This window comes from Dama dama, chromosome X, assembly GCF_033118175.1.
Source record: "Dama dama isolate Ldn47 chromosome X, ASM3311817v1, whole genome shotgun sequence".
Classification (NCBI taxonomy): domain Eukaryota; kingdom Metazoa; phylum Chordata; class Mammalia; order Artiodactyla; family Cervidae; genus Dama; species Dama dama.
This window is the reverse complement of record NC_083714.1, coordinates 6,209,239-6,235,180: the sequence shown is the minus strand read 5'-3', so window position 1 is coordinate 6,235,180 and position 25,942 is coordinate 6,209,239. Positions and strand designations below refer to the sequence as shown.

The following is a 25,942-nucleotide window of genomic DNA, read 5'->3' as shown; positions in this document are numbered from 1 at the left end:
TTCCAAATAAATAAATAGTAAAAAAGAAAAAAAGAAAAAGAAAAGGTAGATATAAAAATCAAAATGAAAAGCAAAGTTATTTTTATGCAACAACAAAAATTTTTTTAAGTAAAATACCATTGACAATATCATAAAAAATAACAAATGCATGGGAATATATTAATGAGATATGCAAGACTTCACTAAAAGCCATAAAAAACTATAGACAGAAATAAAATAATAAGGAGAATTCCCTGGTGGTTCAGTGGTTAGGACTCTGTGATTTTGCTGCTCAGGATGCAGGTTCAATCCCTGATCAGGGAACTAAGATCCTGGGAACAGGCCTGTGGGATGAGGCCAAAAAAAAGGTAGTAGTTGAAAGTGTGGAATGGGGAGAAAAAGAACTGGATGAAGGTGGTCGGTCAAAAAGTACAAACTTCCAGTTGTAAGATAAATACATATTTGGGAGGTAAGGCACGACAAGATAAATAGAAATAACAGTGCTGCATGTTATATATGACAGTTGTTACAAGAGTAAATCCTAAGAGTTCTCATCAGAAGGAAGATTTGCTTCTATTTTTGTAATGTTATATCTATATGAGATGATAGATGCTCACAAAACTGTGGTCAACTTTCATGATGTATATAAGTCAAAACAATGCTGTGTTCCTTAAACTTACACAGTTCTGTATGTCAATTACATCACAATAAAAGTGGAAGAAAAATAAAAGAAAGATAAAGGATATAGGCAAGGCAGATCACAATGGGCCTTGCACACTATGGTAAGAAATTTAGGTTTTATTCCTAGTGCACAGAGAAGACATTAGATTGGTTTTTTAGCAAGGAACCGACTATCTGATTTACATTTTTTAAGAGATCACTTGACTGCAGTGTGGAAAACAGATTAGAGGCAGACAAGCATAGTGGTGGCATGATCTCAGGATAACTAGTTGCATTAGAGTAAATATATTCAGATTTCATTTATGCTTTAAAAAGAAGATATAGTATGTACTTCTGTATCATTTAACTTTTTCCAGTAAGAATTCATGCACTCTGGCAATAAAAAAGTTAACATAGAAATTTAAACTGAGGAATGTGTTTTAAGAGGTTGCTGATTAATCACTTGAAATTGAAAACTTCAAGGAATAAAAACACTATAGACATGTCATATTTTATAATTAAGCAGCAAAGTAAGTTAGGAAATAAAACTTAGTAATTGTTAAGCCTGGCGGATGAGATAAGAAAGCCTTCTTAAGTGATCAAGGCAAAGAAATAGAGGAAAACAACAGAATGAGAAAGACTAGAAATCTCTTCAAGAAAACTAGAGATACGAAGAGAACATTTCATGCAAAGATGAGCACAATAAAGGACAGAAACGGTATGGACCTAAAAGAAGCAGAAGATATAAAGAAGAGGTGGCAAGAATACACAGAAGAACTACACCAAAAAGATCTTAATGACCCAGATAACCATGATGGTGTGATCACTCACCTAGAACCAGACATCCTGGAGTGCGAAGTCAAGTGGGCCTTAGGAAGCATCACTATGAACAAACATAGTGGAGGTGATGGAATTCCAGCTGAGCTATTTCAAATCCTAAAAGATGATGCTGTGAAAGTGCTGCACTCAATATGCCAGCAAATTTAGAAAACTCAGCAGTGGCCACAGGCCAAGAAAAGCTCAATTTTCATTCCAATCACAAAGAAAGGCAATGCAAAAGAATGTTCAAACTAATGCACAATTGCACTCATTTCACACACTAGTAAAGTAATGTTAAAAATCCTCCAAGCCATCCTTCAACAGTATGTGAACTGAGAACTTCCAGATGTACAAGCTGGATTTAGAAAAGGCAGAGGAACCAATTTGGCAACCAAATTGCCAACAGCCATTGGATCATAGAAAAAGCAAGAGAATTCCAGAAAAACATCTACTTCTGCTTCATTGACTATGCTAAAGCCTTTGACTGTGTGGATCACAACAAACTGTGGAAAATTCTTCAAGAGATGAGAATACCAGACCACCTGACCTGCCTCCTGAGAAATCTGTATGCAGGACAAGAAGCAACAGTTAGGGACTTCCCTGGTGGTCCAGTAGCTAAGACTCCATGCTCCAAAGGCAGGGGGACATGGGTTCAATTCCTGGTCAGGGAACTAGATTTCACTTGCCGCAAGTAAGAGTTTGCATGCCACAACTAAGACCTGGCACAACCAAATAAATAAATATAAAATTTTTAAAAAAAAGAAGCAACAGTTAGAACAGGACATGGAACAATGGATCGGTTCCAAATTGAGAAAGGAGTAGTATGTCAAGGCTGTATATTGTCACCCTGCATATTTAACTTATATGCAGAGTACATCATGAGAAATGCCAGGCTGGATGAAGCACAAGCTGGAATCAAGATTGCAGGGAGAAATATCAATAATCTCAGATATGCAGATGACACCACCCTTATGGGAGAGAGTGAAGATGAATTAAAAGAGCCTCTTGATAAAAGTGAAAAGAAGAGAGTGAAAGAGCTGGCTTAAAACTCAATATTCAAAAAACTAAGATCATGGCATCCAGTCCCATCACTTCATGGCAAATAGATGGGGAAACAATGGAAATAGTGAGAGACTTTATTTTCTTGGGCTCCAAAATCACTGCAGCCATGAAATTAAAAGACACTTGCTCCTTGGAAGAAAAGCTATGACAAACCTAGGTAGCATATTAAAAAGCAGAGACATTACTTTGCCAACAACATTCTGTATAGTCAAAACTATGTTTTTTCTAGTAGTCATGTGTGGATGTGAGAGTTGGACCATAAAGAAAGCTGACTGCTGAAGAATTGATGCTTTTGAACTGTGGTGTTGAAGACTCCTGAGAGTCCCTTGGACTGCAAGGAGATCAAACCAATCAATCCTAAAGGAAATCAACCCTGAATATTCCTTGGAAGGACTGATGCTGAAGCTGAAACTCCAATACTTTGGCCACCTGATACGAAGAACTGACTCATCAGAAAAGACCCTGATACTGGGAAAGATTGAAGGCAGGAGAAGGGGACGACAGAGGATGACATAGTTGGATGGCATCACCAACTCGATGGACATGAGTTTGAGCAAACTCTGGGAGATAGTGAAGAACAGGGAAGCCTGGCATGCTGCAGTCAATGGGGTCACAAAGAGTCCGACACGACTGAGCAACTGAACTGAACTGGGGGATAGATACATGGGAGTTCATCATACCATCTCCTACTTTTGTAAATGTGTGAAATTTCCATTAATACAGTTGTATTTTAAATGTTTTTATGGGATTTGGGGTGGGGAAATTAAGAGAGTTAAAGGTAGTTTATTTAAATTTTTTAAAGATAATTTCTAATATAAACTTTAAAGCCATAAACACTTACAGTTCCTAGTGTATAAAATATAGAAATATAAAATATAGTGCATCACTCAAGTAAGAAAAATATGAACATAAACTATGGTAAAATACTAGATAATGAAGTAGGGATCAAATAAACATGAAGATAAAGTGCTATGTATAGGCTCTGAGAACCAGTCAGCCTAGTATAGGAGGTATAAATCATTACAGGGGTGTGTTGACAGGTATGTATGTGTTCTCCACATCTGGGGGAGAGGAGGTGTCTTCAAAATTGCATGAAGATTTCACACATTTACATATTACATTTTCTCAAAGGAAAGATCAGATCTATGTACTGAATACAAGATTCCACATTACTTGAGGAAGACATTTCGGTTGAGATAAACCGTTAGTCATAAAGCTTTCCTTATATAGTCATGAAAATATTTAACAAGAAAGATGTGACACAGAAAGATACTAAACACCTATTATATGCTGGAACCAATGATGTGGCAGATATTCATTTCAACTGATTTTCAAAACAAACCTCCCAGTTAGCCGGACACTCTTCACCGAGAGCCGTGGTGGCTTCCTGTTCGACACTATTTGGGAAGAACCAACAAGGTGGCTGAATACCAAAATCCTCATGACATCAAGAAATTAAACCATGATGACTCAGACAGCAAGAGGCAGAATGCAACAGAATGTGTGCTGCACCCTTCAAAAAAAAGGGTGCATCAGTCCCTACTGCAACCGTGCCAACTGACCACTGACAACACAACTCCTGCTTGTGTCATTTCACCAAGACTCATCACCTGAATAAGAGGGGAAATCCATCAACAAACTGGGTGACCATGACACCAAACTGCCCAAGATAGGGTCTCTCAGTCTGGCATTTCAGCCTCTCTTTGACGAGCACACCTTGGAGCACAGTGACAATGAGAGCCAGCCTCAGGGAGGGTGACTTCCCTGGCCACCAAGGCGAGACGTGAATGTGTTTACCTTTATCTGTACCTTTTCTATAAGGTAATGATTTTTACCTTTCCTATAAGTTGCAGCAAAAGATCCGCTTAAGTGCTTTCGTTTCCACTCTTCCTTCCAATAAAATAAGTTGGCTTAAGCTCAACATTCAGAAAACTAAGATCATGGCATCTGGTCCCATCACTTCATGGCAAAGAGTTTTAGCCTCTGTTTACTTTCATGCAAAAGAACACAACATTTGGATGGAGATGCAGCAGGAGAGAAGGAGAGAGAGAGTGTGCACAGAACCCCATGGGAATCAACAGATTTCCAGAAAAAGGCCAAAGGGGGCTCCAGGAGGGCATGCCAATGGACCAAGCTGAGATGGCTAGGTTAGCATCACCTCAATGGTGATAGCCTGGCCAAGAGCACTTCAGCTTAGCCAGGGAGAAATTGGAAAGAACATGTCAGGTGGCATAAAGGATGAGGCTGATGGAATTGTTGACAAATAGAAGACAAGAGCTCTGCTCTCCCCCCTTGGCAGAAGCCAGACACCACCTTCTGTACCAAGTGGGTCCCTGCGTGGTTCAAAATGAACACAAGGAGCCTGGTCTCAGGAGGGGAGGACATCACGTGGGCAGGGGCATGGCTAGGGCACCAGGAGTCTGAGTTCTTTCAGCATCTACAGGGACCAAAGATATCTCCCAGTCTGCAGACCGAGATGAGCAGGGGGACGCTGGGATCAGGGCAGGGGGTTTCCAGGTGTGCACTTCCACCCACAGCCTGACCCTGCTAGGACACTGGAATGGCCTGAGGAAAGGATGCTGAACAATGCCCTGACACAGAGGAAAGAGGAGCCGGCTGCTGTCAGTACCTGAAGTTTAGCATCATCCAGCACTTACCTTTCCAGGTTCTCATGTTGTCCAAACCGGAAAGGGAGATTCTTCTAGGCACCATAGTGCCTTCTGGCTTCTTGAGGTTACTGGGCCCTCTGCACAGGAACTGCTCCTTGTGCCGCCATTCAGAGAGATGGCTCGGCTTAGGGGGGCGAGGAGGGGGTGTGTTAGACATCACGTCTAGTTCTTTTACCCCATAGGGCAAGGAGGCTTGATTTTGATCTACCTGGATGGCAGAATTTAAGGAAGTTTCCCCCAGTGGTAAAGAAAAGTGGTCCCTGGATGGGCCATTGACGTCTTTCATCCAGATCAGGGCAGCCTGGGGCCTCATGGAAGGGGCCTCCTGAAACCCGTTCCCGGGGTGCGAAGAGCCGGCCAGGCTCCCAGAGGGTGGCGGCTGTGGGCAGTCCACAAAGACATCATCAAAGGAAGCCTGCTCCAGTGAGCGCTCTGAGTTTGACCAGCTATCACATCTGGTGGGGAGACTGAGGGAAGAAAAGCACAGACATTTGACTGAAAGGTCACAAGTCCCCACAGTGGCTATTGGTACTGCTACACCTTTGGCAAGAAGTTTGAAGGAGAAAGCCACCCACCCACCGCAAAGCCATGCTGTGGGGGAAAAAAAGGCCATGCTGCCATCACGCCCCCTCCTCTGATGTCGCCATTTTTTTTTTAACTTTTATAGTGACATTCCCTCCACACCCCTCAGTGACAGAAACCCCTTAATGCGTGGGGGGGTGGGGATAAAAAGGTTTGTTGATTTTTTTTCATCATCTAAGTGGAAGATACAAATGAAAATGCAAGGTTAGAAATGAAAGCCACAACACCAAAATGCCTGAGTCATTCTGTTTAGTGTACCACATGCTTCAGCCTTGATAGTGGTTGATAGGGATCTGGCCCTGCCCTGGTGGCAGCAGGAAGCAAGGGGAGCAGAGATACACCCACTAGAAGATGCTACAGCTAAATAGCCTGATTTGCAGTGAGGGCATGGCAGTCACAGAGGCTGCAAGAGGAAGCAGTGTGGGTTCTGCCAATGGAGGGGCACGCACTAGGAGGCCGGGCGCAGAGGCGTACCTGGCATGGTGCAGTCTTCCCGTCTCGCAGTTGGATAGAATCAGATAATCAGGAAGGAAGAGCAACTCTGACTCACTTCTGGTTTCCTCAGTGGCTACAGTACTAGTGCTCAGGTCATCTCTTGGCAGGGAGCAGGCAGCAGGGTTGGTGAGAAGGGAGCTGGAGGAGGAGGGCTGCGTGGAGGACGGGGCGCGACAGCCACTCTCCATGGAATCTGCAGGACAAATCGTTTCCCAGCTGAATGTTTAAGAATGGCTAGAACACAGTTTCTCAGACAGCATCTAAGAGGCCAAATAGAAGATGCAAATCACAGCTGGTGTTTGTACTGATGGAGAAGACCATTTCCCCAAGCTATAAACAACGTCTGGGGAAGAAGGCCAATGTTCCAAGAGTGAAGTGTTGAATCAATTAAGGGCAAAATAAAGCAATCATTCTTGGCCTAAAAATCTGCAGTTAGATAGTCTACACACAGCTTCTTCATGGCCCTCAGCCACAACTCTGCATGCATCACTGTTTATTCACTCAACAAATATACACATATATATGCATAACAAATATATATATATATATATATATATATATACACATATACTTACATATGCATTTGGGCACATGTGCAGGCATGCAGATACAGACATATATGTCTACTTATGTCTATATAGATACCTTCTCTTGCACCTACTATGTGCACGGGACTGTTCTAACTTTGCCAGTCAAGACAAAGACTCTGCCCCCATTGGCATTTACAACCCTCCAGAGGAGAGAGACAAGTAACACGTAAAGAGCAGTGTGAATGATTGACCACTAGCGATGTCTAATGAAAAGGAATGAAAGAAATAAAGTGTTGTGATGGCTGGTAAAGTCCACATTCAGAAACTCCGGATGAAAAGCCTGCTTTTACTTCCCTTTTGAACCACGTTGGCAGGAATTTAGGATTCCTGAGTCAGAGTAGCCCAGAACTGCCTGGATTCAAGTGCAGACTCTAGTATCTAGCTGTCGTGACCTTGGGCAAGTTACCTGCTTGATCCAAGTTTTCTTCTCTATAAAGTGGTTACGCTCAGAGTACCTCTGCCACACAGTTGGTCTAGGAATGAGATGAGCTAATACACAAAAGCATGTAATGGAGTTACTGGCCAGGGTACACACGATGTGCTACCTACCTATGGTTACCAGAGACAGAACCAAACACTCTATGTGAGAAGCCACAGGACAGCCCCTTCAGGCTTGGTTCTCAGATGAAGAGGAATCAACCCCTACATCCTCCTCCAAACGAAGTGGGGGGCTGCTACAGGGAACAAAAGACGTCATGGGGGATTTGCCACCCTCCAACTTCAGGCCAGAGCTTTCTGTTTTCTGCCTGGTGCCTTACTCATTTCTGCTCCCCTTAGCATATTGTATCTATGTTTTAGCATCACTGCCAAATGAGGAAACAGACGTCACATATGACATGAAACATAAATATGCATCTAATTGCACCGAAGGTAGGGACTAGGCGTGAAGAGAGAGCAGCAAGGCTCTGCTGGATTGCAGTGTCTTGACAAATTCAGTGCGACTGTGCAAAGAAACTCTGTTGCAGCAAGGACAACAGACTGCCATCATTTCATTTCCTCTTACTTGAGTGCTCTCAAAGTTCAACGGTGTAACTGAGTAGCTTCACTTAGTAAGTTTGCCTGCGTCGTGAAAAGAAAAGGACTTCATTGGTAGGAAGCACACACAGCCTAACGTCTAGAGAGGGATGCAACTCTGACTCTTCCGCGCCACCTAGTGTTAGAATGTGGTTATTTCCATGGAAAACGATAAAGCACCCAGTTAAGGAGAGAAAGGGTGAAGCAACTGTAGGCCATGGGATTTAAGGGTAAGGTTCAGCCTGCTAAGCTAAGAGGCTAAAAGAAACCAAAATTTGAAGTGAGAGAGTCAATTCCTAGGCAGACTGATAAGAAGTCCAGGGGTCCCCAAGGAGAGAGGGGTCTGGAATTCTCAAGGAGGAAGAAAGAACAAACTTTTTTTGTCCCTTTACATTCCTTAGGATTATATAACAATAATGTATCCTGCTTGAGGACAGTCTCTGGAAAAAACCTTCTGGCTAATCCTGTTATCCTAAGGTGTAAATCATGGGAGTAGGTCTAGTGAGGTCTTTACAACCTCCAGACATTCTTTTGATTCACTGTAATAACTAATTAGAGAGTGTGTAACTCCATGGCTAACACTAGCAAGGGGGTACTCTTTCTGCCCCCTTCTAATGCCTATGTCAGAAGCTTTCTCTATCTCCTTTATAATTTAATAAAACTTTATTACACAAAGCTCTGAGCGATCAAGCCTCGTCTCTGGCCCCAGATTGAATTCTTCTCCTCCAGAGGCCAAGAATCCTGGTGTCTTTGCGTGGTTCAGCAACAACCTTTCAGAAGTCCGTAGTTTGAGGATCAAGGCATGGTGCCAGGGGCTCAACAACAACATCCACGAAGGGGAGTTAATTGTAACCTTAAGTGCGCTATAGCCAGTATATTACATAGAAATGGTAGTGTGCATGTGTGTGTGTGTGTGTGTGTGTGTGTGTAAAAGAGCAAGAGTGATAGACCAAGTGCCACATGGGTCATTTGCTCCCAGTGCCCCAAAATGGTTCAGAGCAAACTTAGAACTCATTTCTGTTGCAGAGACCTTGAGCTACTTGGACATAAGCAGAAACCTTCCCTGTGTATGACAGGCAGCCTACTTCTGTCTTTCTAAAATTTAGCACTGCAACACAATAGGCAACAGAAAACCTGGAGTTCCTAGAATTTTTTTTAAAGACAGCAATATTTGATATTTCCAGAAAAACCAGAAACAGCAGCGTGGGGAAAATCAGAGCTGTACAGAATGTCCCCACCCATGTTGTGCTTTCGCTGCCTGCGTGTCCTGATGATGGCAAAGCCGCTGGGCAGCTTTGAAGGCACCAAAGTGGCTCCTCATGCTCTGAGGGCAGTGCCTGGGCTTGGCCACCCCGTTCCCCCAACACCCGGCGCACTTGGGGCCACACTTTGCCTCAGCTCCCCGCCTCCCCCTCCCCCAACCGAGTCGGCTCTTACCTGCACTGTCCTCCAGGTGGCCGAAGTTGCAGACCTGACTGATGCTGTGCACCCACACCTGCATCTCTTCCTCCGTCTTGGCCACCAGATAGAATGTGCGAGACGTGGTCTTGACAATGAACACGAAGTGGTTCTGGAATTCCTTGCGAACAAAGCCTGGGCCCGCATGCTTCCAGACGGCACACTCGCTGAGGTCGATGGCGCGGATGGGCTTGCTGGCACGCTGGCTGCGGTAGTACTCCAACACATCACGGTCACCACTCAGTCGGCCCCGCCGCAGCACGAACCAGCGCCGGCGCCAGGCCTGTGGGAGAGGCAAGCAGACGTCGGCCTCCGTGACAGGAAGCCCCAGAGCCCGCTGGGCCTCTTCCACTTTTCCCGTCGGCCATTGCAGCGAGGGGGTAGCCATGGGAGTCACACCCCCAGGTCGAGGAGAAATATGCACTCATCACAAACGCATGCAACACAAATTTACAGGCACGCGTGCTTAAAAAAAATTAGGGACTTCCCTGGTGGTCCAGTTGATAAGATTCCGAGTTCCCAATGTAGGGGACCCAAGTTCGATCCCTACTCCGGGAACTAGATCCCACAAGCCACAACTAAGTGTTCTCACCCCACAACTAACACCCAGCACAGTCAAATAAAAAAGAAAACTTTAATAATGAAGGGCAGGAAGGACGCTTTCTTATCCCTATGTACCTCAATCCAGTGCGACCTAACCTAGTCATAGAACTTGTAGAGGATTGCTCAACAAAAAGGGGAAAATCATACACATTGGCGAGGAGAGCAGGCTATCATTAGCTTAAGTTAATGATTGTCTAAATTGTAGCAATGGATGTGAATTCGAGGGAGGGTGGAAGGATCAGAAAATGTGAAGTAAAAGAAAATCTGTACTGTGAAGTAGAGAGATGGGTAGTGCCAGCAATTCTTTACAGATGTTTTATCATAAAGCAGAAGACACTTCTGCAACCACCTCCTAGGTCAGTATTCCTCCATCAAGGAACTGAGATGCCCTTGGGGACATCTGAAGATAGCCCTGTGCTGCCAGTCAAGAAGGCTGGGGGCATGGGGGGGTGCACACTGTCTGGCCTAAAGCAATCCTCTGTGCCCTCTTGAGAAACACCATAATAGGAAGGAACTTCCCTTAGTGCTATAGGAATCTGGGAAACAGCCAAATCTTGAGGTCAGATGATTAGGCAAAGTTGAGTCCAGGCTCAAAAAAAGAAAAGAAACCAGAGCTGAAATAGGGCAGGCTGCTCCGAAGGCTGCTACAGTGTCATTTGGGCCTGACACATTGAAAAGGCCACCAGCTTTGGCTTTGACTAGGGGGGCGGGGCGGGGGGAGAGAAGCCCCTTGTGGGGTGTTCTCAGCTCCCTCCCTGCCCAGGGGCTGAGAGATCTCAGGCAACAGAGAATTTGATGAGGCACTGAATGGCGAATATGACCTGCAATCAGGGCTCAGAATGGAAAGCCCCTTTGATGCTGGGCAAGAGGCAGAATCAGAAGGGGGTGGGGCAACTGGTCACCCCATGTGAGGTTCGGACAGGGAAGAGGAAGCAGAACCTGGCAGGTAAGGCCTGGCTAGGGTCTGCCTTTAGGGATGGTGTAAAGCACTCAGGAGACATCTGGCCCCTTGGAAGAGGGAGGAAGCAGTGTAATTAAGTGCTTGTTTTTAAGATGACAGAAATAACAGCATTTGTGTAGACTTATGGGAGTGATGGAAGACAAAAGCATTAATGATTCGAGACCTTTCTGTCACAAAAACCTGGGACTGGATAGCGTGGAGCCCCTGACCATGAGAGGAAGCTCCAGCGTCACTGTCAGGATGAGAGAACGCCCTGGGGCACCAGGGGTACCCCAAACTTTCCAAAGGCCACTTTGGTAGGGAAATGTGAAGAGGAACTTTGTCGTACTTCCCAAAAATGATCCTAAAAGAGGAAGTCAAAGTGGAGGCTGAAACAAGTTTCAAGTTAACTGCTCTTTGTTTTGTAGAAACCCATTTCTTAGCCTTGAATAACAGTGTTGGTGGACTGGGGCTGGGGAACACGATTAGGGTTCACCAAGTAGCTGGGGTGCTGAGAAGGGGACAAGAGATAAAACAGGAAGATTTCAACCCCATGAAGGAGTGCTCTGCTAGAAGGACACAGACATTCGTTCAGCAATTATCTGTTGACATCCTAACAGGCTGGCCAGTGGGCAGACACGGGGGTAACGGAGGTGAACCAGCCATTGAACAGGCCCTGTCACTCAGTCTTGTGGGCAACAGAGGAAATGGGCACATGGATAAACAGACAATTGCTGTCAGCAAGATCAACTCTATGATAAGGGAGAGCTAAGATGCTATGGGCATACCCAAGAGACCTCCTTCAGGAAGACGTGGTGGCCAAGCTGAAAGTGAAGAAGAGCCAAGGATGCAGCCGTATCCAGCACAGTCTGTGTGCAAAACTTACCAGCACAACCTCCCTCGAGTTGTTAAATCTCTGCCCAAGACTTGTGATAATACAAAAGCTGAAATGACACTTTCTTGGAGCATTTTACTAAGTAGGTGGGACCAGCCTTCTAGAAGTGAAAGAGGCCTGACAAAGACCCTTAAAAAGCAGTCAGCCAGCACTGAAGTGAAGCTCTTCACAGGGACACCATTCTGCAAGGAACTTATTGAAAGGACTCAGGGGTCAAGCTGAAGACACTCCCACTGGACAAAGATGGAGCAATTCGAGCTTTAATAAATTGTAATAATTACAGTGGCTTGAAATCCATCAAATATATTTAAACCTGAGAGTTCATCATGATATTAAAAAAGAAAAAGAATGTGTCATCCTCAGAGCAGGTGAGGGAACCACTTCATGATCTTTTCACAAATGTATGCTGACTAATAAAGGAAAACCAACAATACAATTAGAATCTCACCATTTTGCTTGCCGCAGTGCATTCTCAAGCTGTGGTGTTCGCCCTCAACAGTTGCTAACTTACGAAGAGGAACAAGCAAATGTGAAAGTTCCACCCACGAAGCTAGACGGTGGGAAATTCTGTGGTCAAAGGCCCAGGTTCTTCAACAGATAAATGACAAGAAAAAGAAGGACCGAGAGGATCTATGGAGTAAATGAATCTTAAAAGATAAATAAAAAATTTCCCGTGGGCTTATTTTTTATTGAAGTACAGTTTATTTCTGGTTTTCTGTTAATTTCAAGTATACGGCACACAGATTCAGTTACACATCTATATATATATATTTTTTTTTCAGATTTGTTTACATTATAGGTTATTATTAATACAAGATATTGAATATAGTTCCCTATGCTATACAGTAGATCTTTGTTTCTTTTATGTATAGTAGTCTGGATCTGCTAATCTCAAACTCCTAATTTACCCCTCCCCTGCCCCATCCCCTTTGGTAATCATAAGTTTGTTTTTTATGTCTCTGAGTCTGTTATGTTTTGTAAATAAGGTCATTTGTATCATTTGTTTAGATTCCACATATAAGTGATGTCATATTTGTCTTTTTCTTACTTCCTTCACTTACCATGATAATCACTAGGTCCATTCATGTTGCCGCAAATTGCATTGTGACACTCATTTTTTTATGCCTGAGTAGTATTCCTTTGTATTATCATGTCTAGGGGATGACCTTTTGAGTAATAAAAAAAAAAAAATTAAAGAATGCAAAGAAGAGATGTGTCTACATGTCAGGATAGTAATCACATATGGGGAACAGGAGAAGGTTGTGGTTCAGATGGGATACATGATGGGGCTCCAGCAATGGGTGGCAAGGTTATTTTTCAAGCAGTTGGTGGTTACAAAGGGAGGGTGCGGTCACCTAAGAATAATTCATAAAGCTATACATTTGCCCTATGTGGTTTGCCATATTTGTGTTTTCTTTGACAATAAAAAGGATTTTAAAACAATTCCTCTGGACAGGACATGTTCACAGATGCGTTTACTATGTGCCAGGCATGGGAGGGGCTGCTAGCTCTTCCCGTGGGGAGAGGTTCGCAATTCACAAGGGCAAGATTGCAAACTCCACAGCTGAACTTTGTCACCTTGAAAGTAACTTGTAAAATGACATGGGATTGTTGGCCCCCAGGGCACCAGGCATCACATCCCCCCACTGTACCCCACTGGGCCCTGAGGGCTCCTCTAGCTCTGGCCATGAAAGATCTATTTCCCATCAGCCTTTCCTGCCACAGTCACTAAGGTGACTCATTACCACCCTACCAGCATTATCTCCACAACAAAAACCTGCAACATCCTGTAACATTGTGGAAAAGTATTTGTGCTCATTTCTCAGATGTGAAGGAGGTGAAACTGAACTCCTCTAGAAAGCTGTGATTTGCCTGGAATTGGTTGGGGAATAACTGGATCTAGTCCCGCTGACAATAAAAGCTATGTGCTGTCTTCAACCATCTTAGCCAATCCAACTTGCTGATTCTGTTTACAAACACCTCCTGGTTGGCTTCTTGATAGAAAGGGACCCCCAGGTTAAACCAAGGTGCAAGTGATTGCAAGCCTGAGGCAGGCACTGTGCAATGGCAGCCTTGGTTATCCAGGGAAGAAGGACTGAGACTCGAATCTAAATTTCCCTGTTATGGACTGAAGTGTCCCCTGCCTCAAAATCCCAATGTTGAAGTCCTAGTGCTCAGCACCTCAGAAGGTAACTTTATTTGGAGACAGGGTCTTTACAGAGGTAATCCAGTTAAAATAAGGTCCTTGGTGTGGCCCTAATGTAATATGACAGGCACATTTATAAAAGGGGACACTTGGAGGCGCAGACATGCATGGAAGAAAGATGATGTGAAGACTCAGGGCACAGACAGCCTCTCCAATCCCAGGAGAAAGGCCTGGAACACACCCTCCCTCGTGGCCTTCAGGAGGAACCAACTCTCCCCATGCCTGGATCATGGACTTCTGGCCTCCATGACTGGGAGATGATATGTTTCTGTAGCTTAAAACTACCCAGTTTGTGGTACTCTTACAGCAGCCCCAGGAACCTAAGACATTCCCCCACTTTCATTCTGCATCTGAATCACCTGGGAGAACTTCCACTTCCACCACATTGATGTACTTGGCTCTGAACTTGCCCCCACCCACAAAGCCAACTAGAAAACTAGACGAAATATATGAATCCAATGACTTCTGACATTGAGCAACAGTCAGCTGTGGTGTGTAGGAGAAGAGAACAGTGTGTCTGAGTCTCAGACTCTAGCATTCTAGCTCACAGCCGGTAAGCCTATTTCTAGCTGATGGTATAGAGAAGGGGCTCCCAACAGACCACGGCAATCCAACCATCTCAGCCTCTGTCATTCCCTTCTGCTTTTGCCCTCAATCTTTCCCAGCATCAGGCTCTTTTCCAATGAGTCAGCTCTTCACATCAGGTGGCCAAAGTATCGGAGTTTCAGCTTCAGCATCAGTCCTTCCAATGAATATTCAGGACTGATCTCCTTCAGGATGGACTGGTTGGATCTCCTTGCAGTCCGAGGGACTCTCAAGAGTCTTCTCCAACACCACAGCTCAAAAGCATCAATTCTTCAGCTCTCAGCTTTCTTTATGGTCCAGCTCTCACATTCATATGTGACTATTGGAGAGACCATAGCTTTGACCAGAAGGACCTTTGTAGGCAAAATAATGTCTATGCCTTTTAATATGCTGTCTAGGTTGGTCATACCTTTTCTTCCAAGGAGCACAGATCTTTCAATTTCATGGCTGTAGTCACCATCTGCAGTGATTTTGGAACCTAAAAAAGTAAAATATCTCACTGTTTCCATTGTTTCCCCATCTATTTGTCCTGAAGTGATGGGACCTGATGCCATGATCTTTGTTTCTTGAATGTTGAGTTTTAAGCCAGCTTTTTCACTCTCCTCTTTCATTTCCATCAAGAGGCTCTTTAGTTCCTCTTCACTTTCTGCCATAAGGGTGGTGTCATCTGTGTTTCTGAGGTTATTGATATTTCTCCTGACAATCTTGATTCCAGCTTGTGTTTTATTCAGCCCCAGCATTTCTCATGATGTACTCTGCATATAAGTTAAATAAACAGGGTGACAATATCAGCCTTGATGTACTCCTTTCCCAATTTTGAACCAGTCCATTGTTTCATGTCTGGTTCTAACTGTTGCTTCTTAACCTGAATATAGATTTCTCCGGAGGCAGGTAAGGTAGTCTGGTATCCCCATCTTGTGAGTAATTTTCCACAGTTTGTTGTGATCCACACAGGCAAAGGCTTTGGTGTAGTCAATGAAGCAGAAGTAGATGTTTTTCTGGAATTCTCTTTTTCAATGATCCCACAGCTGTTGGCAATTTGATCTCTGGTTCCTCTGCCTTTTCTAAATCCAGCTTGAACATCTGGAAGTTCTCAGCTGATGTCCTGTTGAAACCTGACTTGGAGAATTTTGAGCATTACTTTGCTAGCGTGTGAGATGAGTGCAACTTGTACATTTTTGGCATTGCCTTCATTTGGGATTGGAATGAAAACTGAGCTTTTCCAATCCTGTGGCCACTGCTGAGTTTTCCAAATTTGCTGGCAAACTGAGTGCAGCACTTTCACAGCATCTTCTTTTAGGATTTGAAACAACTCAGCTGGAATTCCATCACCTCCACTAGCTTTCGTCATAGTGATGCTTCCTAAGGCCCAGATGACTTCTCACTCCAGGATGTCTGGCTCTAAGTGAGTGATCACATCATCGTGGTTATCTGGGTCATGAAGATCTTTATTTTTTTTTAGTTCTTCTGTGTATTCTTGCCACCTTTTCTTAATATCTTCTGCTTCTGTTAGGTCCATACTGTTCCTGTCCTTTATTGTGCCCATCTTTGCATGAAATGTTCCCTTGGTATCTCTAATTTTCATGAAGAGATCTCTAGATTTTCCAGTTCTATTGTTTTCCTCTATTTCTTTGCATTGATCACTTAGGAAGGCTTTCTTATCTCTCCTTGCTATTCTTTGGAACTCTGCATTCAGATGGATATAGCTTTCCTTTTCTCCTTTGCCTTTAGTTTCTCTTCTTTTCTCAGCTATTTGTAAGGCCTCCTCAGACAACATTTTGCTTTTTTGCATTTCTTTTTCTTGGGGATGGTCTTGATAACCACCTCCTGTACAATGTCACGAACCTCCATCCATAGTTCTTCAGACACTCTGTCTATCAAATCCAATCTCTTGAATCTCATTGTCACTTCCACTGAAGGGATTTAATTTAGGTCATACCTGTATGGTCTAGTGATTTTGCCTACTTTCTTCAATTTAAGCCTGATTTTTCCTATAAGGAATTCATGATCTGAGCCACAGTCAGCTCCCAGTCTTGATTTTACTGACTCTATAGAACTTCTTCATCTTTGGCTGCAAAGAATATAATCAGTCTGATTTTGGTATTGATCATCTGGTCATGTTCATGTGTAGAGTCTTCTCCTGTGTTATTGGAAGAGGGTGTTTGCTATGACTAGCACATTCTTTTGGCAAAACTCTGTTAGCTTTTGCTCTGCTTCATTTTGTACTCCAAGGCCAAACTTGCCTGTTACTCCAGGTATCTGTTGACTTCCTACTTTTGCATTCCAATCCCCTATGATGAAAAGGACATCTTTTTTGGTGTTAGTTCTAGAAGGTCTTGTAAGTCTTCATCAGTTCAGTTCAGTTCAGTCGCTCAGTCGTGTCCGACTCTTTGTGACCCCATGAATCCCATAGTGTCAGGCCTCCCTGTCCATCACCAACTCCTGGAGTTTACTCTAACTCATGCCCGTCAAGTCAGTGATGCCATCCAGCCATCTCATCCTCTGTCGTCCCCTTCTCCTCCTGCCCCCAATCCCTCCCAGCATCAGGGTCTTTTCCAGTGAATCAACTCTTCGCATGAGGTGGTTAAAGTATTGGAGTTTCAGCTTCAACATCAGTCCTTCCAATGAACACCCAGGACTGATCTCCTTTAGGATGGGCTGGTTGGATCTCCTTGCAGTCCAAGGGACTCTCAAGAGTCTTCTCCAACACCATAGTTCAAAAGCATCAATTTTTCAGCACTCAGCTTTCTTCACAGTCCAACTCTCACATCCATACATGACCACTGGAAAAACCATAGCCTTGACCAGATGGATCTTTGTTGGCAAAGTAATGTCTCTGCTTTTTAATATGCTATCTAGGTTGGTCATAACTTTCCTTCCAAGGAGTAAGCATCTTTTCATTTCATGGCTGCAGTCACCATCTGCAGTGATTTTGGAGCCCCCAAAAATAAAGTCTGACACTGTTTCCACTGTCTCCCCATCTGTTTCCCATGAGGTGATGGGACCAGATGCCATGATCTTAGTTTTCTGAATGTTAAGCTTTAAGCCAACTTTTTCACTCTCCTCTTTCACTTTCATTAAGAGGCTATTTAGTTCCTCTTCACTTTCTGCCATAAGGGTGGTGTTATCTGCATGTCTGAGGTTATTGATATTTCTCCTGGCAATCTTGATTCCAGCTTGTGCTTCTTCCAGCCCAGCGTTTCTCATGATGTACTCTGCATATAAGTTAAATAAGCAGGGTAACAATATACAGCCTTGACATACTCCTTTTCCTATTTGGAACCAGTCTATTGTTCCATGTCCAGTTCTGTTGCTTCCTGACCTGCATACAGGTTTCTCAAGAGGCAGGTCAGGTGGTCTGGTATTCCCAAAGAACCGTTCAATTTCAGCTTTTTCAGCATTAGTGGTTGGGGCATAGACTAAGATTACTGGGATATTGAAAGATTTGCCTTGGAAATGAACAGAGATCATTCTATCATTTTTGAGACTGCACCTAAGTACTGTATTTCAGACTCTTTTGTTGACTATGAGGGCTACTCCATTTCTTCTAAGGGATTCCTCCCCACAGTAGTAGATATAATGGTCATCTGAATTAAATTCACCCATCCCAGTCCATTTTAGTTCACTGATTCCTAAATGTCGATATTTACTCTTGCCATCTCCTGTTTGACCACTTCCAATTTACCTTGATTCATGGACCTAACATTCCAGGTTGCCATGCAATATTGTTCTTTATAAGCATCAGACTTTACTTCCATCACCAGTCACAGCCATAACTGGGCATTTTTTTCATTTTGGCTCCATCCCTTCATTCTTTCTGGATTTATTTCTCCAGTCTTCTCCAGTAGCATACTAGGCGCCTACTAACCTGGGGAGTTCATCTTTCAGTGTCCCATCATTTTGCCTTTTCATACTGTTCATGGGTTTCTCAAGACAAGAATACTGAAGTGGTTTGCCATTCCCTTCTCCAGTGGATCATGTTTTCTCAGAACTCTCCACTATGACCAGTCCATCTTGTATTGCCCTACATGTCGTGGCTCATAGTTTCATTGAGTTAGACAAGGTTGTGGTCCCTGTGATCAGTTTGGTTAGTTTTCTGTGATTATGGTTTTCATTCTATCTGCCCTCTGATGAATAAGGATAAGAAGCTTATGGAAACTTCCTGATGGGAGAGACTGACTATGGGGGAAACTGGGTCTTGTTCTTATGGGTGGAGCCATGCTCAATAAATTTTTAATCCAATTTTCTGTTGATAGGTGGGGCTGTGTTCCATCCCTGTTTTTTGGCCTGAGGTCAAACTATGATAGGGGTAACGAAGGTAATGGTGACCTCCTTCAAAAGGACTTGTGCATGCATTGTTGCATTCAGTGCCCCTGACCCTACAACAGGCCACTGTCGACCCACGCCTCCATCAGAGTCTCCTGGACACTCACAGGCAAGTTTGGTTCAGTGTTCTGTGGGGACACTGCTCCTTTCTCCTGGCTCCTGGTGCACACAAGGTTTTATTTGTGCCCTCCAAGAGTCTCCCAGTCCTGTGGAAGTTCTGTGATCAAATCCCACTGGCTTCCAAAGTCAAATTCCCTGCGGGTTCTCAGTCCCTTTGCTGGATACCCAGGTTGGGAAATCCGTTGTAGATCCTAGAACTTTCTTAACAGTGCCAGAATTTCTTTGGTATAATTGTTCAATCCATGAGGTGAATCCAAAAACAATTACTGGACACCCAGAAACTGATCACCTACCAGAGCTCACACAGTGCTGGGAGAGGTTCAGACCAGCTAGGATGGAGAAACCTGAAACAGTCAGGAGAGACTCTAGCAAGGCTATACCTTAGAGTCAGGCCTCAGTATAACTTCATCTCAACCTGCCCTGAGAAAGTTTAAAAAGACTTGGAGTCACCAAACCAATGTTTATGTTACTGAATTGACTGCCAAACAAAGCTCAATACTTTTTAAAGAAAGACAAGAAAACCCAGACACTCAACAATATATTTATGAAGTAAAGCCTCCTCCAAATTACTAGAACTGCAAAGAAGCTGGAAACTGTGGCTCATATTAGGTGAAAATCAGTCAATAGAGAACTAAAAATGACAGAGATGATGGGATAAGCAGGCAATATTTTTAAAACAGCTCTTACAGTATTTGACTTTTAAAGGAAAACATGTACATATGAGAAGAGAGATAGAAGATACAGACAAGAACAAAAAGGAACTTGTGAAGGTAAAAATACAATATCTGAAATGAAAAATGCACTGGATGTGCAGAACAATATCTTAGACCTCAGAGAAGTGGTCAGTGAACTGGAAGCACGTTTTTAGCACTTTCCTGGGAAGAAGTGAATAGACTCCTGAGGGATCTGCTAAAAACACGCATTCCTGGATCTCACATCCAGGGTGGTTAGGAGTCCAAGGCCATCTCATGAAACACCTCGAAGCCACCTGCTTCTAGCTCAGAGAACGTCTATTGCCAACCAAACAGAATACATCGATCTCTGAACCACAGTCTCAAGATGCACTGTTTCAACACTGAATGTCTATCCTTTTATCAGTTGTGAACCCCTTAGAGAACATGAAAGTCATGCACCTTCCCTCATCAGAAACATGCATGCATGCATATGCACGCATGCACACACACACACACACACAGACACACATGCATGCACTGTTCAGGATGGCCTTCCTTCATTTAATTGCCCACGCTTTCCCTCACTGGCCTCACCCAGTAGCATTTCTCAGAGTGACCCTTGCTTCACTCTTCACATCCAAACTGTGTGCATGGCCTGCTGACTGTACTTTCACCTCTCCATGTTACCCTGCTACAGCTGCCCTGGTCCTAGGCCCCCCAGAAATTCATTCTCGACACAGAACTCAATGGTCTTTAAAAAACATCAATCCGCTCATGTGGCTCCCTCGATTTGCCCTTTCCAAAGGCCCTCTAAGCCTTATAATAAAATCTACCCCCTTGAACCTGGCCTGGAGCCTCCTCCTGGACCTAGCCCTACCCTCCTCTCCCACTTCAGCTCCACCACTCTCTGGTTCTTTCACACTGTTCCTTCTGCTGTTCCTGAACAGGTCAAATCTCATTTCCACCTTGAGGCCTTTGCCCTCCTTCTTCTCAGTATAGTCTTTCACCAGATTATCTGCATGCCTGTCATTCATATCTCAGCTTCCCATTGCTGAGACCATAACTTAATTGTCATCATCTCAGAGCAACCTTCTCTGAACATTTAAGCCCAAGTGGCTGCACATCACTTTCCACCTTAGTTTCAAACACACTACTTTCAATACCTACTATTTCTCTTTCCTGTCTGTTTAAGGATGGGTGTCTGGCTCCCACGCCAATCCGCAGTCCTCTACAGAGGCCTTGCTGTCTTGATTACTGCATTAACCTTTGCTATGTGGCACAGAAGAGCTGCTCATACTTGTTGAGTTAATGAATTTCATACATGACTTCAGGGTGCCCTGGACCTAGGTTTAAAACACTAGTCTTGAGAAACATGACTAGCGTTGTGGGTTCATAACAAACCTTATCACCAGGATCCACTCATCACATATTTATGTGCAAGGAACTGGAGTTGTGATGGGTAATCAGACAGACAAGGTCTCAGCAGTCAGGCAAGGTATGGTCGGAGCCTTTTAACTCAAATACAGCAAATGCTCCCCATTTGGAGCATTTGCAGATGCAACACACATATATGGCAGTGTGTTGTTCAAGAGTAAATTGGGGTGTCAGCTACGCATGCCTAACATGAGCTTTTCTCAGCTAATAAAAGAAGCTCTCGAGGCTGAGATTACCATAGACAAAAGTTCGAAGTCTGAGCACTTTATTCCTGTACTTGATTCTATTTGCACAATAAAATAAACCTGGCTGGGTTAGAGCAAGCTTCACTTCTGAGGCTCCAGAATTCACTCCAATAAAATTGAACTGGCATGTCTGGATTGTATCCATTGTTGAAAGACACTGAAATGAACAGAGAAACATCCTGCGAAGTCTCTGAGGCTGTAAAGAGACACCTTTGATTTAAACTGCTTTTCTGGCCAAAGTGATTACTGTCCCTTTGTTTCAGCGGAATTGGCCCCCTGCCCCCTCTGCAGCGGTGAAATCCCAAAGCTATGAAATCATTTCCTCTGCATGTGCACAGGACCGGTCAGCAAGCTGCCTGCATCGCCTGGCTTTCCAACCCGGGCTGAGGGAATGAAACCTCCGTCGAGCTGCACTTAGAGCTGTGGGTTTCCATCCTTCACTGTCCCTGTCATCTGAGCCGGAACAGTTTTCAATTCCAGTTGCCCAAGGAACTGCTTGGGCTTCCTCCACCTTGGACCCATGGATGGGCTCTATGCTGCCTGCCTTGGCCCAAAGTGTCCAGAGCCCCGGGATCTGGGGCTCAGACTCCAAAATCTGAGTCTGTTCTGATTACTTACACATGTTGGGCTTCTGAGCTGCTCTCACAGGGGCCTTATCTGTCAGGCTGCAGGAGGTGCCTCGATTAGAGGGGAACAAGCAGAAAGATGCTGCCAAGGATCTGTGGGTGGCAAGGCCCTGCTCTAGTGGGCAAAGAGTTCAACATTTCTCACCATTACACGTAAAGAGCAGTACACAGTTGGAAGGGGAACTCATTTGAGGTGCATGAGAAGTTATGTGCAGAAAAAAGGAACTCTAGGAACCAAGACGCAGCTAATGACCATCAGCTGGTTTCCAACTCGCCCTGGGACTCTGGCCTATGCCCACTCTAGCCCATGTGCTGTGATGGCAGGAGCCTCCTCTGTCTCAGTACCTGAAGTACTTCCAGTATCTTTAATAGTCTTAGTCTACAACACACAATCAGTGCATAGTGTTGGACCAGGTGATGGACTTGGGGGATGGCTGGCTGGAAAAGCTTAACAGGAAGAATCCTCATGTTGGAAGAGAACTTTCTGTTTCTTACAGTTGTGGTCACAGGAATCCATGTGTTATGATGAAACCACAGTGAAACACACATACATGTATACACACAGTCGCACACACATCTGTGAAGTGAAACCTACAGCAGCTCCTGTTTCTTTACAACCTCCTGGGGATGGAGGTTTCTAAATCTGTTGACAAAAAGATGCTTAGTGCAAAAGAAGTCAAGAATGTACAGAAAAGGAAACCTCCAAGAGGTGGGGCACATCAAAACACAAAATAAGATGCTTGATTTCAATCATTGCATCCAGGGGAACCATACTCAATGGGCTGGTGAAAAGACATTTATGTAATGGGCTGTGTACAGGGGAGGCAGAGATGAGCAGGTGCTCAGAGTCCCCTGAGTGGAACAAGGGTCAACGAGCTTTCAGTGATGGCAATTCCTTCTAAGTTTGTCAGCTTGTATCTATAATCCTGTGAAGTGTTCAAGGCTGCTAATTTTCCAGAAAAAGAAGCTGGTCCTCAGAGAGACGGAGGGTTTTGTTCACAACCCTCCCTTTCAGTGTTCAAGGACATGGCTCTATGTAATCGAAGAGACTGAATTCCAGTTAGTTGAAATTAAAGAAGAGAGAAAATAGAGCCACAGTTGGAGGAGGGTACATGCCTACTCTCATTGGTTGGTGACCCAGGAAGGCATCTATTCCAACACGAGGATTCCTCCTGTTAACCCTTCACCAGCTGCTCCTGGTCCCCCAGCACTTCAGTGGGAGGGATTTGAGTGGAACCAGGGTGACGGAGCACGTTACCCTCAAGGTCACATGTTAGACTGCTTTCTGCAGACTGTCCTGTCATATGGAACTGTCAAAGCCATCTCCCTTGATCTAGCTCGGGAGTGGACTCTTCTCTGGAGTCCAGAAGAGGAAACAGGACTAAGACATGCTCTTGACTGCCTTTTCATTTCTTTCTTCTCCATTTTCATTTCCTTCATTTCCATCTTTCCTCATCCCTGTTCTTCTGACTGGAACACATTTCTCTTTGCGTTGTGTGACTATTGACAGAGACTTAGTAAATGTTAGTGAGTGTTTTTCAAACCTAACAACAGCATCCCTGACTGCCCTGTGTAAGGCCCTGGGAATCTTGGAAATGCTCCCAGACTCCGAGATGAAAGAAAGCTTTTGGTAACAGCTTGGAGGCTTTCAGTAGCTTCCCAAGCCTGGCTCCTTTAAGCCCAGCTCCCAGTTTCTTCCTAGTGGTTTCACCTTGAAAACATTCAGGAAGTTTGGGGTGCGGTTATGTGTTGCAAAAGGTGAACATCATCGAAGAAACAAAGTCCTGGTTAATGTTCTATTTTCTGCTGTGCTTTACTCAAGGGGGCCCCAGTCTCCACCTTCTACTTCCTCGCCAAGGGGGCCCACTAAAGCCAGGGGACCCGAGGGCGGGGGGTTGGGAATTTCCAGGAGCAGGTTAAGGCTCCTCTCAGCCCTGGCTCAGTGCCACCAGCCCAGGGATTGCTGTGACCCTTCAGCTTGATGGGCCTGTAACCTTCTGCCTGCCACTACACAGAGCCGGGACTTGTCACAGGCGTGGAATAACTTCCTGTGATTGTCCTGGAGACGGTCTGGCCCACGAGATCCGCTTCCAGGGCTTGTCAACAGAGGCAGAGGAGTCCTGGATCTCTGCCCTGTGGACGGAGACACCCTTGCATTTAAGGAGGAAGATGGGGCAGGCCTCTCACTAGGCTGTGAGCTACTGAAATACATGGGATTGTGGAAAGCATTTGGAAATCCTGGTCTTGTGTTATTAGCTGTAAGTCAGTTGAGGTCTAATGTGCAGGAAAATCTCTCTAAAATCTCTCCCCCCTGGCTCCTGGTGCCGAGATTGATCTCAGTCCATCTTGCTGAGTCAGTTGATGAATCTCTAGCTCATTCCACCTGTAATCAAAATAAATTCTGCCTGAATTAAATATTTAAGTATTTAAATAAGGACATATTTAAGTTTAAATGTTTAAATAAGGACATATTTAAATTTAAATGCTTAAATAAGGACATGTTTAAATTTAAATGTTTAAATAAGGACATGTTTAAATTTACATGTTTAAATAAGGATATATTTAAATTTAAATATTTAAATAAGGTTATGTTTAAATTTAAATGTGAATGATGTTTTATTTGGATTTAAATATTTAAAAAAGGAAATATTTTTATTTAAATATTGAAATAAGGAAATAACAGGACTGAAAAAATAGAGGTGGACATTGACTTAACACCAGCCTCTGAGAAGGTTTTCTAAAAACAGGACATGACAGCTAGAGGCTACAGAGAAAAACCACGCCACACATTCATTCCTCAAAAGTTAAGATGTCGATGCTATGAACAGGCGCGCCACCCATGACTCAGTTGCCAGAGCGCAGGGGGGCAACAGAAAGTGAGGGTGGTGGGCAGGAGACCGGTCCCAGCTGGTAGGCTGCTAACAGCCCCGGAGGGATAGTTACAGGGCGACTCATCCGCTCGAAACACTGTTCTGGCTGCAGGAAGTTGCCAAATCCACCTCCCAGCCTCTGGCCAGCACAAAACTGTGACTCAAGTTGCTCCACACAGGAACCCAGAGGATGCAACTGCTGACCGAAGGACCTGTCTAGGCCTGGGAGGAGCTGGGCGTGCAGAGGGCACCTGCCTACAGACTCGTCCCAGGTACCTAGAGAGGAAAGGAACAACCTGGCTTTCAACTGGGTTAAAGACTTGCTGGGCTGAAAGAACATACATCGACAGAAAGAAGAACCCTTCACTGTTCACAGTTCAAGGCCAATCCCCTGGGCCTCCTCCCTGCTGTAACCCAGGGCATTTCTGGATCCTTGGCACACACGTGCCAATCAGGATGTGATCACGTTTTGGGGGTGAAGTGATAAGCAGCAGTCTCGCGAGCACCTCAAGCCACTGCCCACTGCCTCTGGCTTCAGTTCTGTTCCCCACAGGGTCCCTCTCTGCTCTTGACATCTGAGAGTCCAGGTGGAGCTCACACCACTGTGAAGGATTTCTCACGGGCACCCTTCAGAAATCTTTCTCCTATTTTGTGAAAACTGTAACTTTCCAGGGGTAGGTAACCGGTCTAACTGATCTAAGGTCTATTCCATGAGTTGTTTAGATTTTCCTGCTCTATTTTGGACTCTAAAAAAAACCACTTTTTCTTTCATATTGGGTTTTAGCTGATTAACAATATTGTAATAGATACAGATGAACAGTTTAAGGACTCAGCCATCCATATACATGTATCCATTCTCCCCCAAACTCCCCTCCCATCCAGGCTGCCACAGAACATTTAGCAGAGTTCCCTGTGCTGTCCAGCAGGTCTTTGTTGGTTCTCCATTTTAAAAATAGCTGTGTGTACATGGATTTTGGGACTCTTTGATGAGTTTCACAGAGGGGAATTATATAAACATGTGTTCAGAAATGTTACTTTCTTCCTCAGAAATCTCTTTGAATGCTCTGGCAGTCACACTGGTCCAAGGCAA

The 25,942-nt window shown here is 44.3% G+C and overlaps 1 protein-coding gene across 7 annotated transcripts in view; it reads right to left on the bottom strand.

Moving 5' to 3' along the window:
- Positions 1-25,942, bottom strand: part of GAB3 (GRB2 associated binding protein 3) — a 74,318-nt gene that overhangs the window by 35,593 nt on the left and 12,783 nt on the right. For 5 of the 7 annotated variants that reach the window (XR_009691890.1, XM_061136053.1, XM_061136054.1 and 2 more), the window contains exons 2-4: positions 9,308-9,611; positions 6,246-6,459; positions 5,178-5,656 (exon numbers count right to left, since the gene is read on the bottom strand). Coding sequence is in view for 6 of the 7 variants with exons in the window: in XM_061136053.1 (XP_060992036.1) it covers positions 5,178-5,656; positions 6,246-6,459; positions 9,308-9,611 (997 nt within the window). In the remaining variant the exon portion in view is untranslated. Of the gene's footprint in view, positions 1-5,177; positions 5,657-6,245; positions 6,460-9,307; positions 9,612-12,827; positions 12,933-25,942 lie in introns of all 7 variants that reach the window. The other 2 variants (XM_061136058.1, XM_061136057.1) reach the window with 2 other exon arrangements.